The sequence below is a fragment of the Xiphophorus hellerii genome, chromosome 11 (assembly GCF_003331165.1).
Source record: "Xiphophorus hellerii strain 12219 chromosome 11, Xiphophorus_hellerii-4.1, whole genome shotgun sequence".
NCBI classification, from domain to species: Eukaryota; Metazoa; Chordata; class Actinopteri; order Cyprinodontiformes; family Poeciliidae; genus Xiphophorus; species Xiphophorus hellerii.
Genome location: NC_045682.1, coordinates 26,291,334 through 26,305,316, shown reverse-complemented (window position 1 = coordinate 26,305,316; position 13,983 = coordinate 26,291,334). Strand labels below are relative to the sequence as shown.

Sequence of the window (13,983 nt, the reverse complement as noted above, 5' to 3'; positions counted from 1 at the left end):
CCTGTGGGTATGGGGTTTATACCACTGTAATATAATGGAAGAAGGCTTGAAACAGGATGCAGCAAAGAGGCCGCTGTGGTGGAGGCCTTGGTGTGTTTCAGATTGGCAGCGCCTGGTGATAACAGGCTGTGGCCTGGTTGGCCTCTCCGAAGGGAAGTGATGCAAGACAGTAGCTCTTTGTTTGGTGGCATTACTTGGTCCCATGCCAGTGGCCCCACTGAATGAAATGAAGCGGTTGGCTTGTTTGCTGGCTGGGTGAGTGGTTTCATGGTGGACAGGCTGACTGCCCTGTTGACTTGCTGGAAGGCAAACAACTGTGGTCCTTAAACTTCTGACTAATCTGTCCTTTCTTCTTCTTTTGCTTCCTTGGTCCTCAAAGTCCATGGGAAGTGTGTTGGGCCATGGTTTACTTGTCAAATTCAAGACAAAAAATTACAGTTGACACCAGTTATTTAAATACATTACCTAGAAGAAATTATATCTTTCATTATATCTTTTAGTTTACAAATTTACATATATTTTATGCAATTTGGGAAAGAATAGCCTCAAAGGTCATTCAAACTATTTTACATACATGGAGGAGTATATGGGGATGTGTTTAAGGCACACTTCTAATTCAAAAAGATATAGAAAATATTGTCTAAAATATCATAAAGAAAATTCTTGACTAGACCTGAACTAGACCTTCAGAGGTCTAGTTCATCCTTGAATACATTTTCTGGATGGCAGAGGAACAAAAGTCATTTTGTTTAAAATGGCTATATGAAGCATAGACACCATGATAACCTCTACCTACCCTTATGTTATGGAAGAAGGCTGGGTTCCAGTGATAAACATGTTTTTGTGATAAATCAAAAGCAGAAGAAATGGAAAAGACAAAAAGTTCAACGCTGGAAAGAATGTCAATATCCAAAATGGAACAGACCCAGGCAGAAGGCACCACTTTAAAAGCAAGATAAAAAGCCAATTTACAGTTTCCAATTGCAAACATAGTTTTTGGTAATGATGACCATAGTTACCATTCAAATACCATGCGGGTGTGGTAATACTTTATTTGGGGGGTTGTTTTGCTGCAGGACTAGAGTTCAAGCTTGGTCATAAATGGAACTTCCAAATTGACAGTTACCCTGACTATGCCATCAAATTAGTGACAAAGTGACTTACGGACAACAAAGTTAATGTTTTGGAGTGACTTTTGTCAAACCTTGATCTTAATCTCTCAGAAAGAGGGCTTAACGAGCGTGTGCAAGCAAGACAGTTTACAAACCTAACTCATTTACAGCAGGCCAGTCCAGAGGAATGGGCCAATATTCCAGCAAGCTATTTTGAGAAGCTTGTTTGGAAACATAAACCCAAGCTCTACATTTTAAATTGCGACTCTACAAAATACTAAAATAATTTATGTAAAGATCTGAAGTTGATGAAAGTTAACCTTTTTAAAGCCTCCTTTATTGTTCTGGCATTTATGAAGAGAAATACAATTTTGATAATCTTAAACACAAAACAGGGAAAATTTTATCAAATTTAACTTTCAGTTTTGATTGAAAAGGGCCATGTAGCTTTCTATATATTGTATGTTAACTGGATCCAACTACATATCCAGTTGTATGAAAAAAAAGCATTTGCTCTGTGCATTTCAGGACAGATTCTCTCAAGATCCTGGACAGACTCATCCTTTTCATCCTGTCCCATGAACTCACTACACCGGAAACTTTTCAAGTGTTGAAATGTGTGTTGAAGCCATCCTGTCATACTTTGCTTCACTTTACTTTTGAATTCCTCAGCGGACAGGGAGGAGAAGACTGAGTATTTGTATGGATTGTGTATGCGTGTGCGCTCATGTGTGCGTGATAGGAAGCGATCTCATTATGGAGTCTAAATGTCAGTGGATCCATTTTCAGACAGCAATGCACTTGCTATTTGTGAGCCATGTGAGCATGCATCCTTGCAGATCGGTACAAGGTTTTATATGTGAACATTTGCCTGGATCAACCATAAAACATGTTAATGTTTAGTGGAAACATAAAACATTGGCTTAGAATAGGAAGCCTAACTGTAACTGTAACCCCAAATCACATCAGTTAAGTTGGACAAAATTAAAGTTAAAAAACGTTACATTTTTACGTGGTTATAGGTTATTCTCACTGTTGTTGATTTACCTAAATCTAAACAATATTGGTACAGACTCTTTCAGCCTGGAGTTTATTGACTGTATTTTGCAGACCACAGAACTACTGAGCACAGGAAGAGAGACGGCAAAATGTGTGTCTTCAAACTGTATCTGGGGCTTGTCAGGAGTACAAGGGGTTTGGCTTAAGTGCTATACCAGATGTGAAAATGACATTTTTGTTAACTGGTATCTCATAAAGAGAAACTGCAGGGGATTTAGTTGAGCATGTAAATGGAAGAGAGTTAAAAACTACAGTTTGCATTTCAAAACATCAAACATCGTCTCAAACAGGTTCAGAAACCGGCTAAGACGAACCATCAATTACAGCAGAGCACTTGCCTCACATCCTCCCAGTAGTAGATTATTGTTTGCTACTTTTATGCAAATTTGAGTTGAGTTGCCATATCAGGTGACACACACAGATCTGGGGAAATTTAATCTTACACGTTCTGCCTGTTGTAAAACACAGCAGATAAGTAGACAAATGTGGGAGGGGTTGAGTCTGATTGTTTCACCTGGATGTTGCTTTATAGCAGTCCAGCTTTTGTTTTCAGTGGGACTGAAACATTGTAAAAAAAAAAAAAAAAGAAAAGTAAAAAATGGCTCAGCAATTAAATAAATAACTACAGAAACAAACAGGTAAGTTATCTGTGAGTAAGCATGTATGATAAGTTAGTAAAAGGATAAATAAGTAAAGAAACAAGTAGGTAAGTAAATACGTAAAGAAGCCAATCAAACAAGTAGCTAAGAAAATAACTAAAGGAATAAATAGAAGAATCATGGGTAAGCAAGAAACTAAGAAAATAGGTAAACAAATTGACATGCAAAGGTAATTATTTAAAGAAACAAGCAAGCAAGTACCTATAAAAGTAGACTAGATGATAAACTGGTAAGAACATTTAGCTACAGTTCAGCTCTGACTTGTTAATTATAAAACTTTTTTCTAACAGATGATTATTTTGATGTCAAATGTAAGTAAATCAGTGTAATAGCCTTTGTCTCGACAAAAGTTAATGTTTGCACATTGCACATTCTGTTACACAGAAACATGTTTGTGTGTGACAGAAGCTACTGTGTTGTAGCAAATGTGATCAAGATGTAAGAAAAAAACTTTAAAGCTTTCAGTGTTCTTGTGCTATCCTCTGATTTCCAAAGTAGAGTGCAAATGATTATGTGCATCCACACTTTCCTACCGAGGCAGGACTGGTTCCTCTGTAAATCCAGTCTGCCACAATGGCAGCTGATAATAAATGGTTTCTGCTCCACCTGCCTGTGCTGAAGCTTCCTGTGTTGATGATATGTATGATGCTTGTTAGGGTGGAGATGACAATGTAGGTGTGGAGGAAGTCAAATGCAGGTGTTTGTGGTTGTGTGTGTGTGTTGTGTGTGTGCGTGTCAGCCCAGGTGGTGCTGACAGACCGGCAGGTAAACAGGCAGGTTGGTCTCTGATCTCACCTGTTGGAGCAGACACCGCAGCGCCTGCAGGGCTTTCGCAGCGGAAAGATGTTCTTTATATGATTCTGAAAGGCAACCTTCTATTCTCTTTTCTTCTTGTTCATTTGTTCCATTCTCCTCTCCAAGGCTCATTCGGGTAAACACCCAGAAAATACACAAAGTACAGAATCCAACAGTTGGGAGTTGGAAGAAAGAGTGGATGAGAGTAGGAGGAGAAACGCCCCCAAGGCAGCAGCAGTGCAGGTGGGCTTGAGAAGGGCGGGGGGGGGTAGGAGGTGACGGCAGTGTGTGTGTTTGTGTGTGACAGGAAGGTTTTTGAGTGTATGCTGGCTTCATAAGGTGGTGCTTTGGGGGGAGAGGAATGTTACACATCCCAATTAGAACAGACCACCCCTATAAATTTTGAGGAAGTTATTCTAACCTGCAAGGCAAACACACACACCCACACGCACAGGAATAGCAGCTGTGGAGTTTAAATTCTGATATGAAGTGGCCAGGTGAGCAGCTCAAATCTCAGGTTACATAGTCCGGAGGAAGTCTGTGGATTATCTCCTGTTATGTATTGTTTTCTTTCTGTTTAAGGTTGCTCAGTTTATTTTGGCCTTTAGGGCCCTGTGAGTGTTTTATGGTGGGTGGCTTATTGAGCAACAGGAAGGGCAAGCTCAGGAAGGCAGTGTGATAATGCAAAGGAACTTAAGTCCTTAAAGGTTTTTACAGCAAAATGATTAATGGAAAGAAAAGCCTTATTGGCAAAAGTTTTGTCTGTTCCTATTCTCAAATTAAACGGTGGTACAGGTTTTAATGAAAGAGATAGCTTAGGATTTTTCGATTGAGGTTCTGTTAAAGGTTTGTTAGCAGCTAATATCTTCAGTATAGATGATACTCTTGACCTCTTCTTTTCATTTGGCAAAAACAGCATTTCTTTATCACTTTCATGGAATGATCGATGATAGGTTGTTAAACTAAAACAAATAGCTGGTCATTATTGAGTTAGTCATTTTTTTATTTAATTTGTGTTTCTGTTTATTGTTATTTGCATGCTTACTACATTGGCCAGATCTCCAATGTGTTAGAGATTTTGAATCTCTGTCAGACCTTCTGGTTAATCTTCTGGCTACCCTGGAAGGCTACTGGGTAGTCTGTGAAGCTGTAGGCGAGTTCAACAATCTAATGGCTTATCTGCAAAACTACTGGCTGGTCCAAGAAGCCATTGGTTTGTCAGAGTAGCTTATGGCTAGTCTGATCTTCTAGTGGCTATTTTCAGAAGCTAAAAGCTAGTTTCAGATACTAATGGCTTGTAGTAAAAGCTAACAACTTGCTAATAATAGAAGCTAACGGCTAGTCTGAGAAGCTAACATTTAATCTGAAAAGCTAACAGCTAGTAAATGTCACTTTTGGCTAGTTATCAAGTCTTCTGACATTTTCATTTAACATAAATCCAGATCAGTTGGTCCAGAACATTGAGGCTAATCTATAAAAGATAAATGCTAATCTGAGAAGCTAATGACTAGTTATTAAATGTCTCAATTTGTAAAATAAAAATTCAATAACTACTTTGAGATGATAACAGCTGGTCTAAGAAACTAACAACTAATCTGAGAAGCTCTCAGGCAGAAAATGGTCAAGACCAAAGGGAACCTTTGCCTTCTTAAAACAACTCTGTCAAAAATGTTATAGCAATCTGTGGAAATAGTATTTTATTAACCTTTAACGTTTGACATTTGCACTGTGGAAATTATGCAAATGTCACAGTGGAAATTGCTGAAAATTTGAAAGGAAATGGAAAAGATGTTGTTGCACCAATGATCATTCTGCCTGAAACAAGTGCCGAAAATGAAACATAAAGCATTTCTGGTCAGAGTGACTGCCAGAAAGTAAGGCAATGTATAAATAAATAAAAAATCTTCTATTGTAACATGTTTTGCTCTTTACAATTCCTTTACTTTTGACTGCAATCACTTTATCTCTTCTGGTCTCTATATGTGTTTTACACAAAGCCTCCTCCCTGCAGGTATCATAAAAATCACCTGCTTCTCTGTAATAAGCACTCAATATAAACATAGTGGTTTAAAGGTCCACAAAATAGGACGTCTACAAACTGCCTTGATGTACTTGAAAGTTCATTTTGTTTAAGCTGCATAGGTCAGGTTTGGTCTTTCTTTAGCTTCTAGAACTAGTTGGATTTATAACAAATGAATATGGCAAAAAAGTTCTGCAGGGTAAGTATGAATTTCTAATAAACTTTAAACAAAACTTTGTTAAAGAAAATCCTGAACTACCTTTCTACTTATTCTTTATTTGTGTAGTACAAAAAAGCAACACAACAGCCAAGTATATTTAACAATATATATTTCCATTGTCAATGTACATTCCATTTCAACATAAGCTTTCTTCACAAACAAAAAGTTGGCATCTAAATAAATACTATATAAAATAGAACTTCAAAATAAATATATCTATAAAGGGAACCTTTTATATGAGAATTTTTTTCTTTTTGTAATATCTAAACAAACAAACCAACAAAAAAGCACAAATCTCATTTCTTAATCCCCAACAATGTCATTGGAAAGCTACAAAGGAATGGAGTAGCAACTGTATGATAGTTTTCCTTTTATGTGAAAAATATAAACCAGGTGACATTGGTATGTAGAACTCAAAATAAACTACAGATTTAATTTCAATATAGTTGTTGGTGATTTTTTTTCACACCTTGAACAGGCCATTGAGCACGTAATAGTAAAAAGATCTACAAAGAAAGGCAGCAATTGTTGAAAAGAAAGAGGTCCAACCGGTGATAAAGATCAACACAACTCCAGGTAAAAACAAAGGTGACAAGAGGGTAAAAAACATCAAGAAAGCAAGAGGGGTGAGAGTATCAGACGTGTGTGTCTCTTCTGTCTCTGTGGTATGACAAGTTTATGAACAGCAGCTGTGTTTGTCAATCAAGGCAGGCCAGGGGTGTTTGTTGGACTATTTCCCACGGAAGAAACGAAGGAAGAAATGCATGAATGAAAAAAGGAGCAGGGAATGGGTTGATCAGGGTAGACTGTGTTTGCAGTGTGGATTCAATGAATCCAATGTCTTTAGGACTCGGAGAGAGAATTAGCTTAGCCTCTCGACTGCTAATGAGCCGTGGATAGCATAATCAGCAGGAGATTTTTTTCTACTTCTTTATTATTGCCGGGCACACTTTTCTAAATCAAGTGCAAGTGGTATAAAGTCATTTTGTTTCTCGAAGCCTCCTTCTACTGCATTCATTTTCCTCAAAAACATCTTATTCTTACCCTCAAAATATATATCTAATATAGTCTCTATATAGTTTGTACTGAATTGTGGTTATAATGTACCATGCAATCTTCCGAGGACATTTAAAAGTCTCTTCTAAAGAACACAAATGTTGTGAAACTATTTACAGCAAATAACATTTCACCTTCATAGCTCTATTACTAAATATATAGTCAAAACATTTGTGATTTTTGCTGCCCCACCTCCCCCCAGGCACACATTCGCTCTCAGTTTTGGCACCTATCTCAGACTGAATTGCTAGGTTTTTTGAAATGTTGCCTCGTACATTCAATACCAAGGACCACATGTGGATTTTCCTGCTCTCCTATTTTTTTGAATGATATTAGCTTTGTGCAAAAAGCCAAATACAAGTATGAGCAAAGTTAGGTACCCTAGTGGAAGATAAGGGTCCAATTTGTGGGTTATGGAGCCACAAAGCAAATATGCCAGGATGCCAAATGGAAACAACCACCTGTATTAAAGGACAATTCACCTTTAACAACCTGCCACTGTTAACTATTTGGCAAAAGGGCATCATAACAACTGTGGTCACTTAGACTGTGAAAACATGCTACTGTATAATAGCATCCTTTGGCAAATTCCTAAGAACATCATGCAATTCACAAAAATAGAATAGTAAAAGAGAGACTATTTCACACAATCAGCTATGCAGCATACTGATTTGACTTTCATGAAGACACAGATGTGCGTAGAGGTGGATGGGTGTATGTGTGTGTGTGGAGTAAATGTAGTGAAGGCCAAAGTAATACAAGATTGCTTAGGTGGTTAATACTGTGCTTTAGTACATCCTTTAAGAGGGGTCCTAAAAAAAAGGTTGTGCAAGTGGCAGGTTTGATATTGACAAAGGCTGACTGGATACAAACACAATAACTTTTTCTAATCCTTCTCTCTTCCCCTTTACCTTCAGCTTGACCCTCTTCACCTGCATCCCTCTCCTTTGGAAAAAAAAGTTCTATGGCCCATTTGCCTCTGACTTAGCTTGCGTGTTTTAAATTATTCACTATTGCCTCTTTCGCCTCTTAAATGTTTTCTTTGCCGTTTTTGTGCAAAGAGGAAGCAGACCAGGCTCTTGTAGGCAGTTTTAAAATTCAACATGCAGTAGGCCAAGTTCAAGAGGAGATTATTGTATAACAATCCCTGAGAAGGTTGGTTGTTTTTTTTCCTTTTAAATCTTTTTTTTTTTTTTTTTTTACATGTTTCTCTACCACAAATCCACTTCTAGCACGGTAGTTAACCATTAGACTAGAGCATGCAGATCGTGACATGCATTACATCTGAGGTGGAGCAGTGAACAGCATTCAAAATATTTCAGAAGGTCTAAGCTTTACCAGCCATAAAATGAATAAAAAAAACAACTGTAAATTGATTCTCACTTGTAGCACACGAAAAGTTGAAAAAAATATGGAAAATTACTGTTATATTAGGTCTAAAAAGGGTTGTTTTCACAGATCCCCCTGTTCAAATAACAATCTAGAGATAAATGTTACCAAGCTAGCCTCATTTAGCATAACTGCAAAATTAAAAGATGGTGAAAATCACTTTTGAGAGGAAGTTGTCTCTTGTAATGGCCCATCATAAAAGCCACAGTATTCAACAGTTAACCACTTGCTTTCCTGATTGACACTGGGCTGTGCTTTTCTAGATGGCTGGGGTTGAATACCTTTTGAAATCTTAAGATCAGAAACCAGTTTCTGTTTACTTGGCATTACAAAAAATAGCTGGAAAATATTGAGCAGCAGAGAGGTACGACTTTGTGCCTTCAGCCATTTTCTTTAAAACCCAGACACAAGACCACACAATCTGGTCTCTTCTTATCGTCACCGTTATAGAACATGAAAACAAATCTCTCACCAAACATGTTAGCTGTTCCACTTTTAAATGGCCCATTTTAATCATCCATGCTATCAAACATAGGTTAAGAAACCATTTAAGTACCATTGTTTTAATAGTCATGTTCCAGCAGATAAATATGATGGTTTAATGGGGTTGTTTTGCCTTGTCCAGTCCATATTAACCAAACAAGTGGAGTCCTGTCCATTTTCTTGCAAGGCCACAGCCAGCTAGTTGAGTCCACTATCATGACCCCTGCTGCTGCTTTTCTGCCCCAACGTTAGATTCCACCCCTCCATTTTTACTGACAGGGATGCTCATGCCAGCCTGCGAGTTCTTGCAGCGACAGCCAGGCCTGCTAATATTGTCATAACACTTCTGTCCCAGCTTGGCCAGTCCCGTAGCTGGTAGGTAGCAGATTAGGCATGGCAAGACGACAGAGAGGGCGGCCATAAAAGACCAGCGTGCACAGCAGTTGGCTTGTGAACATGAGCAGGGCTTGTCGGCACAGGAGCCCTCGTCATCCTCGTCCTCGGTGCAGTGGTAGAAGATCCCTTTGACTAGGCACATGCAGGTGGCTGTGTCTACCAGGCTCTGAGCCGAGCACAGGCACTCCTGGTTGCAGACCCAACAGGAGGGTAAGGCTCGGGGGAGAGTGCACTCAGTGCATCGACACTTCCCACAGTGCTCGCAGACAAACAGGTGCTTCTTTTCGGTTGGAGAGGAAGGGATAAGCACCAGTCCTTGTTGAACCCCAGTGGAGCACATGCCTCCAGCAGGAACCTTTGCAGACTTGAGGTCAAGTGATTTTGAGGAAGAGGAGCAAGAGGAAGCAGATGAAGAGGAGGTCAGGACTTTAGATTCAGAGGAAGAGAAACAACCAGGAGTTCGGGTTGTGACGGTGTTGATGGGGCCCTGGTGATGGTTTGAGTTTGGGTGGTGATCCACCGTTGGCGTCGGTGCTGCATGGTCCAACAGCCGCTGATCGGAAGAGGTACTGCTGCTGCTGCTAATAGAACTGGGCCTGCCACTGAAGGAAATCCAGGGGTGGGTGGTGGTGTCCGGGTGAGGGTGAGGCTCACACCGGCCGTGCTGATGGAGCTGATGTTGGTGATTGTGGTGATGATTATGGTTGGCCCCAAGGAAGGCCTCCTGATTCTGACCAAGCCAGGTGATTCTTCGGTTTGCAGACTTCTGGCTCACAGGCTGCTGAGCCACAACAGCTGGACTGTCGATGTAGTCATTCTCCACATGTGATGACTTTATCTGGTCAATGGGGTAAATGGTGAGAGGATGCTGAAGACGACCATAGGGCACTCGACTGTCCAGCAAAGGCTGAGAGATAAGGGAAGAAGAAACTCCGGGAATGTGGTGGGGAACCCTGGACTCCATGTGTCGGCTGGTGCCTTGCACGTCTTCACATTAAAGCAGCATTTAGTGATACTGCAAAAACAGATACAAGATATTCTGTTAAAACAAGCAACAAGGGCTTCCATGATACTATTTATTCACACTGAAACTTATAAGGAGTAGGTTCTAAGTATTTTATACAAGAGGTGACGTAATGTCTCAAATCTACAAAGATAACAGTTGACAAAAGTTGGATTGACGACTGTTATGCTCTTCAATGCAACCTCCAATAGTATCTTCTAATTCACCCCCCAGGTTTCATGTATACAAGACATTTGTCATACAAGTTGCAATTTGTTTACTTCAAATGGAACAACTGCAGCTAGAAATATTCTTAAGGTTTTGTTATATAACATTTTCTGGTTGTTAAGCTTGCAACCTAAGGTGATTTTTAAAATGGATACCCAAAGGACCTTTAGTCTGAACCCCATGTCTTCTAACTTTGACATTAGCACAATGGAAGTTGGACTCTCGTCCTCTCTCTTACAAAAAAGCAGAGAGCACCACAGAGCAGGACTTGCATGCAAAAGACTCAAAGATGCAAAACAAGGTAGGGAGGAGAAGAAATTAGAAACTTGCCAGAGAAGCAGAACTGAAGGCAAAAATTTAGGTCATGTAGACCCGCTTATCAATAACTCCTTCAGCTTCATAATGTAGTGATGTAATTCCTTAGCACACTTTACAACCACAAATCCGAATCAGAGAAAATGATCAGTCTCGGAATTTGTGAATGGGGCTGATTTTATGAACCAGCAGGTGTTTTTATGAATGGGACCTGCTGTGCTGCAGGCAGCGTAAGAGCGATGAATCAGTGCGCTCCATTTATGCTCAGTGAAATCAGCTGCATCCATTTCCTCCATGAGTGCTCCACGTCAGGTAGACCCCCACTGATAACTGATGGACGTAGAAATAGAGCAAGAGCAAGCACGATTTGCACTAACCTACATCGCTGCTGCCTGCTATTATGTCAGTCATATAGTTGGCACACTGATCTGCTGTTTTTATCAGAAAATGTGTCATTGCTTCACACTGTTATGCTCCTGTAGCTGTACCCCCAGATCATGTTATTCGCCTCCCTCTAAAGGGTCTGAAAAAAAGTCTGGCTTGTTGTGAAACCTGTTGCGACATTGCTGGCAAAGGCGCGAGCGCTTGTGATAGTCAAAAATCTAGACCATTATGAGCTCCAAGCCGGAACTATGTGTGTGCAAGTGCGTACGTGTTGGTGAATGTGTGTGTGTGTGCGTGTGGGGGTGCGCGCGCGCGTTGCTCCCTTGGAAATGTGAATGGACTGAGTCATAAAACCGGAGGCGGCCGTTCGGTGTACTCAAATAGCGTGCTTATTGCTTATAAGTACTCGGCGTTTTCAATCTTATTTTGCAACTAATTTAAAAATTACAAAGGTTTTAAAGAGAGCTGATCACTGTGTTCCACAATCGCACATACCCCTAGCAACAAATGCGGACGTTGCAATTCAAAATTCTTAATAAAGTAATATAATAATACACAATAATAACAAATGTATTATCAGACGCGTAACGTGAAGCGAAGGTGAAAAGGGTGATTGGAAAAGGACTTAAGCGACGTGGTGCTCTCTGCAGAGCGAGAAGGACAGACGCGACGGAACACGAAGCCTCATTTTTAAACACAGGGAGCGAAAATTTAGCAAATTTAAAAGACGTCATAATCGTGATAGATGCAGAAGTGCACATCTGCACGGAGTTCGCTTCCCTCTCTCTCCTTCGCCTTAATCTCGCGTTTGCTCCTAAAACCGGTGGTTAAATATTGACTTAAATACGCAAACAGGCTCTGAGTCAGTTTCTTAAAAAAAAAAAAAAAAAAAACAAAACGGAAAAAAGGACGTTACTCAGGAGAACCATGTCGCGCCTTTACCTTATACAAGATCCGACGGACTGAGGTGGCTAAGTTAGAGCAATGGATCTGAAACAAGCCAGGCTTTGCTGTCGCTGGATCACGACTTCTAAACATGTAACACAGAGAAAACATCACTTACCGTGGGTATCAGGACGCAATTCTCATCTCTTCGTTACACTCGACGTCTGCGCGCAGGTCTCTCTATAGTCCACTCGGAGATTGATGGCGGGTGGTGCGTGAAGTATTTCCAAAGACGTTAACTCCAAAAGGAAAGGCGAGCGGCTCTTTCAGCGCTTTTCTCTCTGCTGGCTTGGTGCATTAAAAAGGCGACTGCGATCGAGGACGCAGAGCTGTGGATATGATGTTGCAACCACCGAGGGGGAGGGAAGTGAGTTTTTATGAATGGGAGGGTAGAGGAGAGGAAAAAGGGGGACGGCGCTGTGCAGATGCCTCCGTTTTTTCATTTATTTTTTCTGAATGGGAGGGAAGAACGAGTCGGGGAGGGCTTGAAATGCGGAGGTTACATTTTTATGAATGGGGAGGACACCGAATTGCACTGCGCACGCGCGAAGCCCGGATTTTTATGAATGGGAAGAAATGGCGAATGAGGCGTGTGCGTTTGTGCGTGGGGAAAAAAGAGGGGTGGGGGCTTTTTTTGGTGACAAGGACAATGTCATTCCTGATTTACATATAGGTTCGACTTTCAAATTAATCATCATGCTTTAAAAAACGTCAAATAGAGATGAATTTAATAATATTTATTTCCAGCGGGTAATTGTAATTGTAAGTAGACGAGTTGCCAAAAATATGTTTTTCCAAGTATTTATCTGAATCAATAGAAGTCGGTTTTAAGTGAAAAACAGGACATCTGAAGGTGGTTGTTCAATTTTAAGACACATTTTATTGACAAGTATGTGAAGATGCCAGAGGCCACATGGCTAAACTGGATTAGCCCGAATAATAGCCGCTCCCCTCATGGGTTCCTGTTCTATCTAAAGCCATTTATTGCGAGCAAGGACGTGTCCTTCCTTCCTCTGCAACAATGTGAGGTATGACTATACAGCTTCCACTGTAGTGTAAAAAAACAGGCGGTGGTGAGGAGAGTGTGTGCGTGCACGCGTCGGTGTGTGTGTGTGTGTGTGTGTGTGAAACGCAAACCAGCATGAGGGCAGGCAGGATTCACAAAAGGACAGGATGTTGTTGATTTGTACCGAAACCACACGGAGGAAATGAGTGTGAATTTCCTTTCTCTCTGTGACATAATGTGTGTCTGTGTGCGGGGGTGGGCGTGAGTGTGTGTGTCCCTAGCCCCCTTCTCGCCCCCCTCTCCCACTCAGCTTGGGGCTTTTAACCAGTCAAAGGTTAACAGTTGCCCCATTATCCGTTTGCACGCATCGTCATGGCAGCCACCACACCGCCAAATTGGGATTATTGTTTTTGAACAAAGCCTGAGTGAAGATAAGGGAAGAAAAAAAGGAAGGAATGAAAATTATTCTAGTTTCAGACTGGATGGAATGGTAAATGAAAGTAAATCTCAAAGTGGAGGATGAAGTGGAAGCTCTCCTTCAGCCCGACAGAGCAGACCTCCACACAGTTCCACCAGACTATATATATATATATATAATATGTTTCCTGTATAAACCAATGTGGTGAAGTAGGAGAAAAATTATTCTTGGTTTTCATTTTTTAAGAAAAATCTGAAAAGAGCTGCATTCAAACAAACTATTCCTGATGGAGAAGTTTGTAGAAAGGTTTCACTGCAGTGTTCTGGGCTATGTCTTTATACTGACTTTGTACACTTCAGACTGTATGTTCACCGACACCTCCACCCAAACCTCCACCCAAGACTCAAAGCCTAACAGGTTTTCTTCCACCCTGGAAAAGAGAAACAGCCTTAAAGCACAATGCTGCCACTGCCATGTTTCATAGTGTGAACGGTT

At 40.6% G+C, this 13,983-nt stretch overlaps 1 protein-coding gene across 1 annotated transcript; it reads right to left on the bottom strand.

Annotated features, from left to right (window-relative positions):
- Nucleotides 1-5,901: 5,901 nt before the first annotated feature.
- Nucleotides 5,902-12,432, bottom strand: spry4 (sprouty homolog 4 (Drosophila)). The gene is made up of 2 exons (XM_032576487.1): nt 12,183-12,432; nt 5,902-10,204 (listed from the first exon to the last, which is right to left on the bottom strand). The coding sequence occupies exon 2, from the start codon at nt 10,151-10,153 to the stop codon at nt 9,008-9,010; it is 1,146 nt and encodes a 381-aa protein (XP_032432378.1). The 5' UTR covers nt 10,154-10,204; nt 12,183-12,432; the 3' UTR covers nt 5,902-9,007.
- Nucleotides 12,433-13,983: the final 1,551 nt, after the last annotated feature.